At 42.0% G+C, this 17,071-nt stretch overlaps 3 protein-coding genes across 4 annotated transcripts; all 3 read left to right on the top strand.

Annotated features, from left to right (window-relative positions):
* Window positions 1–520: 520 nt before the first annotated feature.
* LOC147959686 (uncharacterized) lies at window positions 521–3,260 on the top strand. Its single transcript, XM_087537463.1, has 2 exons — window positions 521–834; window positions 2,105–3,260. The coding sequence occupies exon 2, from the start codon at window positions 2,105–2,107 to the stop codon at window positions 3,248–3,250; it is 1,146 nt and encodes a 381-aa protein (XP_087393589.1). The 5' UTR covers window positions 521–834; the 3' UTR covers window positions 3,251–3,260.
* Window positions 3,261–3,316: 56 nt separating this feature from the next.
* LOC147959685 (uncharacterized) lies at window positions 3,317–5,859 on the top strand. The gene is made up of 3 exons (XM_087537462.1): window positions 3,317–4,650; window positions 4,739–4,826; window positions 4,910–5,859. Exons 1-3 carry the CDS (start codon window positions 3,317–3,319, stop codon window positions 5,690–5,692), a joined length of 2,205 nt encoding a protein of 734 aa, XP_087393588.1. The 3' UTR covers window positions 5,693–5,859.
* Window positions 5,860–10,639: 4,780 nt separating this feature from the next.
* LOC147959684 (uncharacterized) lies at window positions 10,640–13,293 on the top strand. 2 transcript variants are annotated; one of them, XM_087536284.1, is made up of 4 exons: window positions 10,640–10,885; window positions 10,998–11,209; window positions 12,232–12,336; window positions 12,700–13,011. In XM_087536284.1, exons 2-4 carry the CDS (start codon window positions 11,010–11,012, stop codon window positions 12,926–12,928), a joined length of 534 nt encoding a protein of 177 aa, XP_087392410.1. In that variant the 5' UTR covers window positions 10,640–10,885; window positions 10,998–11,009; the 3' UTR covers window positions 12,929–13,011. The 2 variants fall into 2 exon arrangements, with proteins under 2 accessions (XP_087392410.1, XP_087392409.1); XM_087536283.1 differs by lacking the exon at window positions 10,640–10,885 and adding an exon at window positions 11,787–11,879 and having other exon boundaries at window positions 11,121–11,209; window positions 12,700–13,293.
* Window positions 13,294–17,071: the final 3,778 nt, after the last annotated feature.

Below are 17,071 nucleotides of genomic sequence, written 5' to 3'. Positions count from 1 at the left end.
TTGTAGTCTGCCCTGTATTGAACTGTTGTGCATTTTCAGAAATTGCACCCCACCTACACATCATGGAGCAACATGATACCACAAACATGGAAACAATTTCCTTTCATAGCTTGCAAAATATGCTTATCCAACTGAGCCCTCATAGAGCAATCATTAAAGCACATACACTACAAGAAACCTGCTTATCTGTGACGGTTTATGGGTGACGGTCCTGTAATCCGTCACAGTCTGTGACGGTCCTCACTTTGCCGTCACAAAAACTGTCACCGATCAGTGAGCCGTGGACGGGCCCGCGTTGGGCATCCCAGTAATGACGGCCCTACCGAAACTATCACGCAAATCGTCAGGGATTGAACAATTGGGCCTGATCGGGCTTAGTTTTTATTTTATATATATATAAGTCAGACCGTCATGGATTACCACTTACGCTGACGTGGCGTGCATCGCCTTGTGTCGCCCACATGTCAGTTGGATAATACAAGAGGATTAAAAAACAGTTCGTGTATATTCCTCGATTAGCCTGAGACCAGAAGAACGAAAAGAAAACCACCGCTCAATCCCCTCGGCCCTCGGTGCCGCCAGCACCACCGCCGACTGCCCCCTCGGCTGTCGGTGTCGCCAGCGCCGCTGCCGACTGCTCGGGCGAGGGTTCTTCGATCCGGCGAGTTGGGAGTGTGGGCACCATCTTCCAGATCCTGTCCAAGTCGCCGCCAGCGCTGACGAGCCAATCGCCAACCGCCGCCCACGAATTGTCTCTGTGTAGGAATCAGCCACCGGTCGCCGTTTCTGCAACAGTCACTCCTCGTTGCCATGCCTCAACATCGGCCAAGTTAGGTACCTCTCAGATTAAAATATGAATTTGATCTGTTTCTGAACGCTTGAGCGTACAGAGAGAAATAAGATGGTTTTCTCCTTGGTATTGTTATTCCATTGTACTAGTTGCTTTATTGAGCCGAATGTCTTTTTGGGTAGTGCAAATTCGAGTGGTGCCGTTCAAAAACAAATTCCTCTTGCTGATTCCAGTGGTGTTGATAGACTGTACAATAGGAAAAGTACTTTGCAGTCACCATGTTCTCAGTTTCTCACAGATCACCAATATTGTGTGTTAGTACAGACTAGCCAATTCGTATTAAAGTTTATCGGTTTGAACTAATCTACATGTAAGATGGAGCGACTGTGTCGTAGCTCATAATAATACTACCAGTCAGTTAGTTGTATCTACATGTAAGATGGAGAGATTGTGAAGTTTCAGAAATACACCTACTGGAGTATGCCTCAGAAATACACCTACAGTTTGTTCTTTTTTAGCCATATTCATTCCATTAACCTGACAATGCACCATACATCGCAAGAGCATCTGCGACTTTATTACATGCCCTCGGGCAATATGAAATGCGAAAGAAATTAAATTTTAAACAAGCAAAATATTTAATCTCCTTGAATAGGATCCTATTTATTGCCAAATCAATATTAACCTTCAGTACATCATATCCTAGAGGAATCCATCTGTCCTGTAGCAGCGTAGTAGTATCCTTCTTTTCCTCAACCAACATAATATCCTATACTACACTCTTGACTCGCTTGATTACAGTTGTGGTATTTCTCAGCGGCTCGCCTGCGTTCCTTTTATTTCTCATGTCACACCACACCCAAAGCATCGTGATGCACTTAATTTTCTTTTCGTCAGGTAGCGCTAGAATTTTGGTGACTAGCTCCTTCGGCCCCTGCTCATCCAGAAGCTGAATTCTTATTTTGCTCCAATTGCATCTCCCTCCATAATGGCTTGACATTTTTGCATCAGTCCATGTTCTTCCGAGCTGCTGCCTACTGGAGTATGCGCTTTTATATAACTTTATGCAAGTGATGCACCTGGTACTAGACTCATAAACATGTAAATTTTGCTATACATTTGTGTTGTGATTTTGTACATTATGTAACAATAAGTGAACTTGCTTGTCCTCCTCTGTGCAAGTTGTTTTTGTAGGTCATGTATCTTACTGTGAATTGATGTTTTGCAGAGCATGTTTCCTGGGAACTGCTAGTAAACATGTTTCCTCATTGATTATTTACCTTTGATTAAGTTGGTCTTTTTTCTATAATGCAGATGGATAGATCTTGGATTCGTGGCACACTATTCTCTCGAGAGTACGTCAATGGTGTCAAAGAGTTTATGAACTTAATTCAAGCAAAATTCAGCGAGGATGAAGAAATACTATGCCCATGTAGAGAATGCCTTAATCGCAAATACTGGCATCAAGCTGTTGTGAACAAGCACATATTGACGCATGGCATGGAAAGTACATATACTCGCTGGATATATCATGGAGAAGACTTCAATGCAGATGTTATTGAGCATCCTGTTGATGTGCATGACTCCGAGGATGGTAACAATGGTGCTGACCGATTTGAAGAGATGTTTGGCGACCTATGCACAGCAGTAGAACAAGATCAGAAGGAAACTGAAAAAGAAGACGGTAACAATGATGCAAATCCTTCTAAGACTGAGTCCTTTCTGAAGAACGTGAGGAAAGAGTCAAAGCGGCACCTTTATCATGGTTGTACCAAGTTTTCAAGGTTCTCATTTGTGGTGAATCTTCTTCATTTGAAGTCATGCCATAGGATCACAAATAGTGCATTTACTGACATTTTGAAGCTACTGGCTAAAGCATTCCCTCAACCCAATACACTCCCAAAATCTTATGACGAAGCAAAGAATCTTCTAAAGGAATTAGGCCTTGGGTATGAGTCTATACATGTGTGCATCAATAATTGTGTTTTGTTCAGAAAGCAATATGCCAAGCATGACAACTGCCCAGTTTGTGGCATGTCAAGGTGGAAAGACCCTGCTAGAAAGAAGATACCACAGAAAGTTCTGAGGCATTTTCCATTGGTGCCTAGGCTGAAGAGGATGTTTCTTTCCAAAAAAGCATCAGAGGAAGCACAGTGGCACAAGCTAAAGAGGCAACCCAGTGAGAAGGGAATGAGCCATCCAGCTAACGGTGATGCATGGCAAGATTTTGATGAAAAATATCCAAAATTTGCAGAAGATGCTAGAAACATGAGGCTTGGCATTGCCACTGATGGGTTCAATCCTTTCGGAAACTTTAACACAACCTATAGTATGTGGCCTGTATTTGTTGTGCCATACAACCTTCCACCTTGGGTATGCATGGATCAATCAAATTTCATGATGGCTCTATTAATTCCAGGTCCTAAATCACCTGGCAAGCACTTTGATGTCTTCCTATAGCCACTTGTAGAAGATTTACTTGAGCTTTGGAAGGGTGTGCGTACATATGATGCTCGTGAAGGAAAAATGTTTGATCTTCATGCTGCAGTTCTATGGTGCATTCATGATTACCCAGCTCTGAGCACTCTTTCAGGGCGTACCACAAGAGGCTATGCTGCATGTATTCATTGTAACAAACACCCTCTTTCCTACGGCCTAAGGCACAAAATTGGGTATATTGGGCATTATCGTTTCCTTCCAAAGGGACATCGTTTGCGAAGAAACAATGAATTTGTTGGTCTTCATGAATGCAATGATGATCCAGGTAAATTCTCAAAGGAAGAGCTACAAGCAGAATTGGAGAAGGTTAGACCTGGGCGACAAGAAGAAAGCACGAAAAGAAAGTGTTCTGACTTGGGCAGCAAGAAGGCTCATGTGCCAATTTGGAGTCGGAGGGTTTGTTTGTGGGATTTGGATTATTGGGATAAATTAAAGCTGAGACATAATCTTGATGTCTTGCATATCGAGAAAAACATTTGTGAAAACCTCATTGGGACAATTCTCATGGAGGGGAAGACGAAGGACACACTTAATGCTAGGCTTGATCTCCAAGATTTGAAAATTAAAGAGGAGTTGCATTTGAGGAAGGATGGAAACTCATATGAGATGCCTCGGGCCCGGTATACCTTGTCTAAAGAACAAGTGGTTGCATTTTGTCAATTTTTACGGGAGTTAAAGTTTCCAGATGGGTTTGCTTCCAACATATCCAGATGTACAAGTGCTGATGGAACCAAGGTCCAAGGCCTAAAAACACATGATTGTCACATTCTTTTGCCAAGAATCTTACCTGCTGGCATGAGAGGATTTCTGGATAGTGATATATATGAAGCAATAGCTGAGTTGGGCAAGTTTTTCAGGGAACTGTGCAGCAAAACTCTTAACAGGGATGTGTTGGCTGAAATGAAGAAAGAAATCCCTGTAATTTTGTGCAAGCTTGAGAAAATTTTCCCTCCTGCTTTCTTTGATGTGATGGTGCACCTTGCCGTACATTTACCCGAAGAGGCACTACTCCGAGGTCCCATACAATATGGGTGGATGTACCCAGTTGAAAGGAGGTTGTATACTTTAAAGAGGTATGTGAGGAATAGGGCAAGACCAGAAGGTTCAATTGCTGAGGCATATATTGCCGATGAATGCCTGATATTTTGCTCCAAGTACATGGATGATTTCGAAACCATATCTTATCAGAAACCAAGAAATGTAGGTTATTCAGATGAAGAAGCCTATGGTGTTGACGTTTTTGGACATGGAGTAAATTTTACTTCAGGATATGAATATCAATATGTATATGACAAAAAAGAATTTGATCAAATGATGTGGTATGTGTTGAACAATTGTGGTCAAGCTCAGAAATATATCGAGTATGTTCCCACTTCTGAACTTGCGTATGTTGCATTTTTGTGGTACACATGTATTCTGTTGACTAATATGTTTTATCCTATTTTACAGAATGTTCAGAGATGAGTTAAAAAGAAAACGGGTGCCAAACATTGATAAAGATCTTCAGAAAGAATTCCAGACATGGTTCAAGAACTATGTTAGTTTTCATTCACATCTAGTTATAATATTTGGTTGTTAGACTTCACTACAGTTTCTAATGTATGAATTTGTGTGTTGTAGATCATGAGGTTGCGGGATGAACACAGCGAAGAAATAGATGAAGATCTCTTTTCTTTGGCATGTGAACCTGATCGAAGAGTCGGAAAATACTCATCATGCATAGTGAATGGTATTAGATATAGCACTGTTGACCGTGATAGCAACAAGAGAACACAGAACAGTGGAGTCATGGCTGAAGGTGAACATGCCAGTAAGGTCATAGATTTTTATGGAACCTTGAAAGAGATCATCCAGTTGGACTATAACTCCAACGATAACTTGGACGGCAGGTCAGTTATTTTGTTTAAATGTGACTCATTTAAACTTGATGGAAAGAAGAAGGAGCTAAAAAATGACCGGTTTTTCAAAAGCATCAATGTTGAAAGTTTATGGTACAAGGATGATTCTCTTATTCTGGCTACTCAGGCAAGAAAGATCTTTTATTTTCCAGACACAAAGTATGGGAAAAATTGGCAAGTTGTGCAAACATTTGACCATAGGCATCTCTTTAATATTAGTGAAACTGAGGGTGCACCTTTTACTGGTCCTGCATATCAAGAGGAGGAGTGTTGTGATGAGGAGGGTACGAGAACGTCGGTTTCTGAACATACATCTGAGAAGCCTTTGCATAGAGACAATGAGCAAGGCATTATTTTTGAAGCTGATGTAATTGCACGCTTGATGAAAGAAAAGAACATAGAAGTGTATGAAGGTGGCAATGAAGATGAATATGATACAGGAATGGAGTATTGCAGCGAAGACGAAGGAGGCGGCATGATGGATGTTGACAACGATGATGAGTAGATGATTTACATTGATTTTGTGTCAGATTTTGTGTACTTCCGTTTTTATCGAAAGATGTTGTGTCACTTCTGTTTTACTGAAAGATGTTGTGTCACTTTGCAAAACCTACATTATGTGGATGTTGTTATCTAAATGTTTCTGTTGGGAGATGATTGTTAGCTGCTGCACACTTGAATTTTTTTTGTGTATATTTGAATCCCTTATGTGGTTTCTTCAGTGCATACAGTATGTGTATCTGAATGTTTGCTGTGCATATCTGAATGTGTGATGTGCATATCTGAATGTGAGCAGCCGAGAGCAACGCACCAAGTCAGACACCTCATCTGGTTAGGCGCGCGAGTAGCCGAGAGCAATTCATCTCCCTCCCCGGCCTCATTAGTAATTAACTTTTCTGTTGACCCAGCATGGGCAACATACGAACTGTGGCGCATTGGCAATAGGTTGTTTCTCCCACTCGGAAGGCCAGGGATCGAATCCTGCTACCAACGTTTTTCCTCACTCATTTTTCTCACCCACCTCATCCCTGTGTATGTCTTCATGGGCCGGCCCGCGGGGCGTGGCATCCCTGTTTTTTTTCATTTCGTTTTTTTTGTCTTTTCTTTTCTTATTTCTGTTTTTCATTTTTTTTGAATTAATTCGAGATTGAAATTTTTAAAGAAGTTGCGACTTTTCAAAAAAATGGTCGAGAAATCATAAAATGTCTACTGATTTTAAAAATGTTCAAAAAACATAAATTTTTCATGGTTTCAAAAAATGTCGGTAATTCTACAAAAAAAATTGGCAAATTATAAAAAAATTACAATTTGGAAAACAATTGTTGGGAAATAAAACCATGTTCCTGATTTTGAAAAAAATGATCATGTATACAAAACATATTCATGAATCTAAAAAAATATCCATGAAATTTTTGAAAATTCTCAAAAAAACAACTTTTCTGTGAATTTCAATTTGTCCCCTAATTTAAAAAAACCCATCGATTTTACATGTGTCCTCGTGTGCGGTGAGGAAGACGTGGGTTGATCTGTTGCCGCTCGGCAGGTGACACAGCGACAACCACCTCTCCATACTACAACCTTCAAGTGGTGGGACACCCCAGTATCCTTACCGCTTTTTTGCGTTCCTCCTCATCATGCAAGGTGTCGTCACACCAATCCAAAGTGCCAAGGCGTGATCAAGCGATTCTCGTCTTGTTTTTCGATGTGGGCCATAGTAGCTGATGATAGACACCAATCCTAATTATCTTCATATCTACACAAGCATCTTTGGACAATGAAATATTTCCTAATTAATCTCAACTATTTTTAGTTTTGAATGGCACAAACCGCACAGATTTGAACAAATTAAAGATCAAGAGATGAACTAAAGGAGTAAGGATTAATTGTGCACCTATGTAGCCATGGAGGATCTCGTTTAATCCTCTTCTAGTTTCTGATTGGAAACTGGAGGAATTTCGCCCTGGCGGCGATAGGTGGAGACTCGAGCATAGAACGGGTAGAAGGATCTCCTCGTGTTGTTGCCGCTCATCTGCGCGTCCGGTCTGCCGGCAAGTGGCTGCCTATCCCGGCGTCCCCTTCCCTTCTGCCCTTCTCGATGACGGTGCGATGGAGACTCGGATAGATCAGCAGGCCCCTTGCCGCTACATGCTTCAGTTTAGATCAAAAAGCGGCTAAACGAAGAGGTTAGCGATTGTGTTTTTAGAAACAGGAGGTTAGCGATATCTGCATGACTACGTGCGTAGTCCAACTTGGGCTGACAATTTTCTTTCTTTTGTGCTTTGCCTGAAATGGGATTGGGCTGTACATGGGCTGAGCAGTGGAGGCTTAACGTTAGTTGCAAAGGCCGAAAGAGATAGGGGGGCGATGCACATTACGGACAGTTATGGAAGCCAAAAAAATCAGCGATCAACTCATCCACATCAAGGTACGACTCGATCGATAGGGGGGTCTCGTCCCCCCCCTGAATCCGTCCCTAGATACAAGAATGTACATGTGTCCTCGTGTGCGGTGACGAAGACGTGGGTTGATCTGTTGCTGCTCGGCGGGTGACACAACGACAACCACCTCTCCATACTACAGCCTTCAAGTGTTGGGACACCCCAGTATCCTCACCACCTTTTTGTGTTCCTCCTAAGCATGCAAGGTGTCATCACACCCTTCTGAAGTGCCAAGGCATAATCAAGTCGACTCTCATCTTCTTTTTTGACACGGGCCATAGGAGTCGACGATCCAAGATTGTACATGTCTCCTTTTGTGTGGTGAGGATGCCGGTGTCATGGCGATCGATTTGAGAAGGCGTGTCGGTAACTAACTTCATTGGAGTTGGCTAATACATAGCATGTAAACAAACATATGCTTTACCAATTCTAGTAACAAATAAAATGCTTGTGCTATATATATATATATATCCTTTGTAATGTTCTAAATATCATTTGGCGGCAAGAATACCCGCGCACATGTACAATTTTAGCTCCAACGGCGCCAAGCCAAAAAGTCCACCATCGTAAATTGACCGAATGACCCATCAAGGTGCTTGACAATTGCACAGAACCATTCTTCCACCAGGTGCCATCCGAAGGGCATGTTAGTAATTTGACACGCAAGAAATACTTAATCCCCACCGCACGCCTGCCCCTACCCCGCAGTTCGCCAAATCCGCTCCCCATTCCCCTTTCGCCTCCACTGTCGCCGGCCACCGCTTCACCTCCTCCACCGCCGGCCACGACTGTCCTCCCTCTTCCACATCCATGGCCGGTCACGACCCCATCCCCACTGCCGGCCAAGAACCCCCTCCTTCCCACCATCCGCCTCCACCGAACCCTAGAACACGCCGTCACCTCCTCCACCACCGGCCACCGCTTCATCTCTTCCACCGCCAAGCACGACTGTCCTCCCTCTTCCACATCCACGGCCGGTCACGACCCCACCCCCACTACCGGCAAAGACCCCCTCCTCCCCACCATCCGCCTCCACCGAACCCTAGAACACGACGTCACCTCCTCTACCGCCGAGCAAGACTCCCTCTTCCGCATCCACGGCAGGTCACCACCCCACCCGACTATCGGCCAAGACTCCCCCTCCCCCCTCACCTTCCGCTCCACCGAACCCTAGAACCCCGACCATGGGGAAGAAGACGGCAGGGAAGAAACACCGAGGAGGCAAGACAGAAGTAGCAGGTATAACCCCTCCCCATGCCTTTAATATTCTCTGTTTTTTCTTGTGATTCTGGTTCTAATACTGTACTGCTAGTGTTCTGGTTCTAGTAAATACTGCAATGGCCAAATCGATAGTGCTTCTGGTTCTAGCCAAATTGATAGTGCTTGATTTAAATACACACTAAACATTTTTATGGTGCTAGTGCTTCTGGCCAAATTGATAGCGCTTGATTTAAATTGATAGTGCTTCTGGTTCTAATACAATATACAAATTGGTAGTGCTTCTGGTTCTAGTAAATACTACAATGGCCAAACGCCTCTGGGTTTTGCCAACACTGAAGAATACCAAAGTATTTGTATAGTGTTGTATTTCTTGCCTACAAGTTTTAATATTGTGGTTTCTTAATACTATGGTTTTCTAAATATTGTGCATCCAAACACGCCGAATAAGATCCTTGTGCTTCCAAGTGTAGATTTGGTTCCCGTATTGATGCAAACTCAATAAAAAACAATAATTTGTTATTACTCTTATGCACATAGTAATTCGTGTTTACATCTGTACTCGTCTTAGAACGACCACTACATCCTATGGAAGTGTCGCGCCTCAAAACGTTCATGAGGAACAATGCAAGGCTCCAATCACTTGGACTACCTACATTATCAACATTGTTTGCAAACAAAGATGTCATTTCACCTGAAAAAAGAAAGCCCGAGCATACTTGTGCTAAATCTGAAGCTGAGTACCATCCTAACAAGGAGGATACCAGTGAAGGAGACTCGTCTGATGATAGTTTAATAGATGAGAGGGAAGTACTGCAAGACTTAAAGTCCACACCATCTCCTAGCTCAAAGTTGAAGGTGCTAAAATCCTCCGACTAGTCATTACTAGATATGTTGCTTGTTTGCTATTGCAGCAGATTTTTTGTTACACTTTGTTGATTTAACCATGTTTTCATTTCTATCAGGGGTTGAACGACTGTAAGAAGACCAGTGAGGAAACTAATAAGAAAAGATCTACTGCCATGGCCCCTGGTGGAATCAAGCCTCGGCCTCCTAAAAGAATTCATGCGGAGCTTCCAACGAATGTGCGAGTCAGCAGGTCGAACAAAAGACTATTACTAGATGCTGATGCAAGTCCTCAAAGTGAAGGGGTGTCAGATCCTAAACATCAAACACCAATTGCAATCCATAAGCCAACTGTTTCTGTGCCTGAAGCTGAAGAAACCATTCCCAACTTTGATAACCGCACACATGGTGTTGAAGGCAAGTTGTACTATCATTATAATGTTCTGTCTTATGGTTCATTATCCCTATTCATTAACTTTGATTGCAAGACGAGCATACTCTCACTGGATGTCTTTTTTTAATAGATGGCGACCGTGCCCATTCTGATGATGACTACTGGATGAGAAATGGATCTGATCTCATTGCCCGTCATGATGATGGCAACCATATGGACTTCGAAGCTGGTGGTAGTGCCGAACCTTGTCAGCAAACACAATCTGAACCTGACAATGACACTCAAGGCATGTTATAAAATCCAAAATCTTTCTAGCATGTTATTTGAGTTACAACAATGGTGCTTTTTGTTAAACTGAACTAATAATTGGTGGAGCTTAAAACAGTTCTTTAAAATTAGACTGAAGCTATGAGCTTAATTCATCTTGTTCCAGTTACTGATTTTGAAAGATGTTCTCCATTTATCAGTGCACTTTTCTACTTCCTAATTTTCATTGATATATGTATACATTCTGATTTACCTTCTTTGAAGGGCCACGATCCTATGAGGAGACAAGGGAAAGGGGGTCAATATTGGAAAAGGCCTGGAAAGGATCAGTCGACGTCGGGGGGGCAAGCTGCCGCTTGTCATTCCAGAAGGGAGGTTAAGGCCGGAGACACCTCTTCTTGCTGCAAAGTTTGCAACCGAATGCAATGTCACAAGCAGAGGCCATGTGACTGTGTTTAAACGCTGGAAGGATTACAAGGACCCAGGCGGAAATGTCCGAGAAGGGATCTTCCAGAACTTTGTAGGCAAAGTTGGTGTAAGTACATGATCCAACCCTTTCTCAGTCAAATGGCTAGTAACCTGTCAATTTTGTGCTATTTTTATTATGTGCAATCATGATTCTTACACATGTTCTTTCCTCTGACTAGAACAAATTTGAGATGGACGTAAAAGTTGTGCCCGTTAGGAAGGCTTGTACGCAAATGCTGAAAGGTGCAATTCGCCAACAACGATACAGGCTCAATCAGAAGTATTTTGATCCTTTCCCACTCAATTTGGTGATGAAAACTTCTCCAGTCCGCTCGATGAATGATGACCAGTGGAATGAGCTTGTTGAAAGCTGGAAGGATCCCCAAAAATGGTACATTTATTCTTGGAGACAAATATTATTTTGTCATTGCCAACCACTCTTATTATTGTTTCTTGTACTTCAGTACTGAACGCAACACTCCACTACATCATGTATTAGCTAGTAGCATCAAAATTGGATGGTTCTAACCCATTACTCATGAGTCAGAGGTCCTGCAAGTTACCAGACTTACATTTAGGAAATAATAAAATTCAATATATATGTAAAGCAAAAACATTATGACTTATTCACTTCTTTGCGTGCTTGTCAATTAGCTTTGTCATCCATATATTGAGTATGACAACTCAACGTATGATCGAAATGTCTACTCTGATGTAATACACTACCATAAAGCTCCAGATCTGGAAGTACTTGAAAACAACCTTCTGTACACTATAGCTCATATTTTAGCATGAGGTTGTCTGTCAGAAGATCAATCAATTAAAGTTGCAATGTTATTCTGTGAACATCATGAACCTCTGAAATGTCAGGGTGTGTATATAAGATGAATCCTTCTCGAATGTTTATTTGTTTCCATAATAACTCCTGAATAAATGCATTTAGCTAACCAAATCACTGATCCATGCAGAAGATATGTGGAATTAACAAAAATAATTGTGCTCAAGTCAAGTTTCACCACACTACTAGTTCGCGCAGCTATCCTGTGCACTGTGATATCCTGGTAAGTCAAACATGTGTCTGGGGATGTGCAAACAGTTTATGTGACAGTAACCGGCAATTGTTTTCATGAGATTTTTCTGCCTGGTCTTCATAAATGTTATTGACCATAAGTTCATGTAAACCTTACCATTGCAGCCAATACATGTCTTTTGCACTTAAGTACATTAAGTACGATAGTTTCTTAGTTTGCTAGCAGTAATGAATATAGCTGCTCCCTTGCCTACAGCCAATACATGTCTTTTGCACTTAATGGTATCTCATCGTGAATAAATGAATAAAGTACAGTTCAATATTGGTACTATACATGTTGTTTCTTCACAAATGTTAGCTTGATGCTTATATGTTGTTTTCAGGGAGACAAATACAAGGAGAAAGAACCCACTGCACTGGATTTATTCAAAGAGTGCCACTACAGCAGCAAAAAGAAAGGCTACACCGATGCTGTGCAAGCTGCAATTGTAAGTCATCTTTCAAAGATCACCAACCATCAAAATGTTAACCTTTTGCCATAGATCTAGTAGTAGGATAATAAGTAATTGCCAAATATACTTGTTATTTTTTGTCCTTGTGCTAAAATACTAGTTGTGTTCTATCCTTGTGCTATAATACTTGCCACCTTTTGTCCTTGTGTAAAGTACTTGCTATTTTCTGTCCTTGTGCTAAAATACTTGTTGTCCTTGGCCTACAGTACTTGCAGCATACATGTAGTGACTAGAGTATAATTACATGTCTACATCTGTACATGGAAATGTGGCATACATATAGGCAAAACCTATTTGTCTCCTGTTTTGCTCACCATGTTCGTTTGCTTGCATGGCTAGGATGAAATGGAAGAGAAAGCTACTCAACCTACAGAAGATGGCCAACAATCCAACTCTGCAACCAAGGCTATGGCTGAAGTTCTTACTAAGCACACTAAGAAGCCAATGTTTCTTAAGCATGTGGGGGTCCAGCACGTGCATGAGAGATCCAGTCGTAGCGACCGTGAGGCAGAACAGGAAGCGCAGAAGAGGAGAAATGCTGAGCTTCGGGCCCTTGTTGACACCTTGAACAATAAGTTACAGGAATCAGAAGAAGCAAGGATCAGGCAAGAAGAAGAAAGGACCAAGCAAGAAGAGGAGAACAGGAAAAAGCAAGCTGAGCTGGAAGCTAAATTAGACTTTTTAGTAAATCAGATTCATCCAAGATAAGTTCATGAGTAAGTTGTTTGTCCAAGCAAAATTCTGCTGGAAGTTGTGAATGTGCTGGAACCTGCCTTCTGCTATATGTTATTTTGTAGTGCAAACTGCTTATGATGTTGCTGGATGCAACTAAGTATTTTGCTGGTAGATGGAAGTTGTGTTGGATGTGTTATGTTTGATGGTTAGCGGATTTGGACATGGAAGTTTATTTATGTTGGATCAGTACTTATCTTATTGTAATGCTGGAGTTTAATTTGTGTTTGTGATGATGTGCATCTGTTCTGTCTATTTTACATTGTTGTTGTACCAAAAGAAAGTTCTTCATTGTGGTGGACCAAAATTTGTTTTTGAGCATTAATGGGCTAGATTTGGTACAGTGTAAACGGGCTGAGAAACAGCATACTGGACCATCAGAAACAGGCTAACAGATAGAAGTTTTTAAAAAATATGGGCCCGACAAAAATTAACGGGCCAAACAATCCGGTATGTCTTATTTTTTTCCGGATATTCGACCTGGCTCGACAAATCAACTGGGCCAAAATTATAGGCCCAAAGGGTAGAGGCCCAGATGAAGCCACATCAGATCCACGTGGATGCCACGCAATACATCATGGCATGCAGATCGGTGACAGATCTGTCTGTCACCGAAACCCGGGCCTGGGGCGGGCCGAGCGGGGCCGGGGGCCTGATCAGTGACGGTCAGATACCGTCATGAATCTGTGACGACTAAGCATTTCTGTCACAGAGTGTGCTGGTGGCAAATTATGATGCGTGATACATGACAGATTCTTAATCCGTCACAGAGGACAAGGCCTGACGGTTTTGTGCACTGTTCTGACAGTTTATATCTGTCACAGATAAGCAGGTTTCTTGTAGTGATATAACATAGGCATGTCTCTGTAATATAGAGCAAAAGGTACCAGATAGTATCACAGTCATTCCTATTACACAAATTGACATACATAGTTTCAACCAGCATACAGAACACATGGACCAAACTAGGGAAATGAAGGAGGCCTCTTATGACTCTGGAGATGTGTTGTGTCTGCATGATTACACCTCTTTAGGCTGCTCAGTACCTCCAGTGGCTTTGGACACCTTGGCCACCTCCTCCTGTCCCTTCTTCTTGTGTTTCTTTTACAGCTTCTCATGAGCTTCCTCCTTAGATACCTTGCAGAAAGTCTTTGTCAGATTTTTTAGCATTTTATTTTGAATTACTAGTGGTATAGCATTGCAAGGTAAACAAGCTTTGACATCACAGGATTTTCTCCTATATCCATTATTATCTTTTTTAATTCTATCACTTCTTCTTACCTCAATCTCAACTAGAGGCTCTTTTTCTCTCCTTTTCTTGGACACTGCCTCACCAAGTGGTAAAAGGACCACCTTATTTGGGGACAACTGCTGTAGAGGACTCCCAACACCACTTGAGGAGTGTGCAGCTGGGCTAATGAACATGTATAAGTTATGGAGAAAGCAATAGCATTAAACTAAACGATCAAAGTGCTAAGCTAACGGATAGGTCAAGTCAATCACATCATTCTCTAATGATGTGATACCGTTTATCAAATGACAACTCTTTGTCCATGGCTAGGAAACTTAACCATCTTTGATTAAGGAGCTAGTCAAGTAGAGGCATATTAGTGACACTCGGTTTGTCTATGTACTCACACATGTACTAAGTTTCCGGTTAATACAATTCTAGCATGAATAATAAACATTTATCATGATATAAGGAAATATAAATAACAACTTTATTATTGCCTTTAGGGCTTATTTCCTTCAAAGATTTGGAACCGGGCAGTTTCGTGGGTAATGTCCCTGCTCCTCGCATGCAAAGCAAATCACGTACGTGCGGGCACATTGACTCTGCGTAATGACTTGGGGCTCAATAAGTGGCATGTTTGAATCAACTGCATTAGAGGCAATCAACTCACCCCTATGATCACTCCTAACTTGAATTGGCCCCGATAACCGCTCAAAGACCGACCTGTTTGACCGACTACCTGGTGCATCATTCCGGCGATCACCGGAGTTAGGAATCACGGCTTTACCGTTCCTACCAACCATTGTCCATTCTTTGTCTTGCTCTTCATAGAATGCAAGTTCTTCTCGACGCCAGTTTGGGCCACCAATTCCAAAGACAAAAAACCACCTCAAACTCTTTTTCAACTATCTTGCCCCCATTGTAAATCTCAAAACCCACAGACTTGGAGGCTGCCGAAAACTTGAATGATCTGGCCTTTAGGTGACGAACCCTAAAACCTTGGGCATTACCTCCAAACAAAGCATGCAGAGAAACACTAACCGTATGAGGATCAAGCTTGAACGATTCTCTGCAGAATGAGACCACTAAAGTGAACTCCCGTTGGTGAAATCTAGGTGAGAAGACCACCGAATGCCCAAACTTGGATTTCATATCCGCTTGGGACTTCTTGCCACGATCAAAGTTGAGAGCAAATGGGGCCATCTTATGTCTGTCAGGGCCGGGGTGGCAACCAACAGGAGGGGTGGCTGCCGAGGTCGGAGTGGCCACCGGCAGGAGGAGAGGGGGTGGCCGCCGGGGCCGGAGTGGCCACCGGCGCATATCGCCTAGGAGGATCCTCTCTTAATGATCTTTCCTAGTAGCTTTTCCATGCTAACTACTAACCTATTCATTACATTGCCAATAGAGAGGGTGATTTATGAAGTCACCAAATTGTCCCATCTCATGGTTTTCCTCCTCTCTCCACACCGCCACCTTCGCCCGGTGCCATCTACCAGACGATCTGGTACAAATGCTTCGACTCCCACTACTAAAAAAACTTTCGCTTGTGGTGGTTTATCTGTCGAAGGCCTCACTGCATAGCATCATCCACTCCAGTTGCCCTTCCCTGAAGCGCTTGCTGATTGTTTTGGGAATAGAAATCCTTATCATTTGTCTCCAAATAAAGTCGCCTCACCTTAGAAGCATTGGAATTTGTTTTGAAGGACAGTAGCTCGTCATCGAAGATGCCCCTTCACTTCAAAGGTTGCTCCTTGATGATTGTTATCAACCTTTGCAAATAACGGTCGTCTCTGCGCCCAAACTGGAGAGCTTGGGTGTAATTAGTGATCCATTTAATGATCACAACAAGTTGGTGTTTGGCTCCTCACTTTTTCAGGTACCGTATATTATCATCTACACATTTGTAATCATAAGATGCATTTTTCATTTGTGCGCATAAGTTTTATATCATCTTGGAGTACACTTTTGTTATTAATATTATGTTATATTCTCAATGAAGAGTTTGTCCATGGATAGCCTATCAATGCTGCTGGATTCAGTCAAGATCTTATATATGGAATGTTTAGTTTTGATCTGAACATAATTATTAGCTTGCTACGATGCTTTCGATCTCTGGAGAATTTATATATAAAGGTGATGATTTCATTCACATTGAAAGCCCGTATATATTGTACTAGAATTAGCCGTTCAGTTATCGCTCTTTCGACATACTCTTTTTCAGACCTTAACTGTTTTCAATAGTCATGTCTACTTAGGCACTACTAACACATGGAGAAAAACATGTAACTAATCGGTGGCATAATAAGCACCAGGATTTTCTCAGTTCTCATGACATTCGTTCGAGGACAATAAAGATGGAAGGATATGCATCCAACCAGGCAAACAGAAGCTTTCTCACATTCTTCCTATTGAATGTGAGGTTACTATTGTCCATGAGGATTAAGTTTTTCAACAAGAGATTTCTCACGGCCGGACACGTTGAACAGCAAAAAAGAAGTTTCAAGTGGACAAATGGGCTTCTAAACGTGCTCGGCTTCTATTTACAACAACTTGTAGTCATCCTCCAATAAATTTGTTTGCACGGGATGTCGATTTTATGGATCAGACCAATCCATTTGTTTGTGACTGCGAAAAAGAGTGGTTGGCTTAGATGTTATTGCCATGTTCAATCTGAATTTTGTCTAAATTTGATGAACAATTAATCCTTGGGCTTTTTGTACCATTTGTAAGCTTGAGTTACATGTT

This window comes from Triticum urartu, chromosome 7A (genome assembly GCF_056163025.1).
Source record: "Triticum urartu cultivar PI428250 chromosome 7A, HENAU_Tu73, whole genome shotgun sequence".
Classification (NCBI taxonomy): domain Eukaryota; kingdom Viridiplantae; phylum Streptophyta; class Magnoliopsida; order Poales; family Poaceae; genus Triticum; species Triticum urartu.
This window is presented reverse-complemented; position numbering and strand designations above follow the sequence as displayed.

Coding starts and splice junctions, on each gene's coding strand:
- LOC147959686 (XM_087537463.1), top strand. CDS start 2,105: ATGGATAGATCTTGGATTCGTGGCACACTATTCTCTCGAGAGTACGTC.
- LOC147959684 (XM_087536283.1), top strand. Junction 11,880..12,231: donor CTGTGCACTGTGATATCCTG/GTAAGTCAAACA, acceptor TGTTGTTTTCAG/GGAGACAAATACAAGGAGAA. Junction 12,337..12,699: donor ATGCTGTGCAAGCTGCAATT/GTAAGTCATCTT, acceptor TTGCATGGCTAG/GATGAAATGGAAGAGAAAGC.
- LOC147959685 (XM_087537462.1), top strand. CDS start 3,317: ATGTTTGATCTTCATGCTGCAGTTCTATGGTGCATTCATGATTACCCA. Junction 4,651..4,738: donor CAAGCTCAGAAATATATCGA/GTATGTTCCCAC, acceptor CCTATTTTACAG/AATGTTCAGAGATGAGTTAA. Junction 4,827..4,909: donor AGACATGGTTCAAGAACTAT/GTTAGTTTTCAT, acceptor TGTGTGTTGTAG/ATCATGAGGTTGCGGGATGA.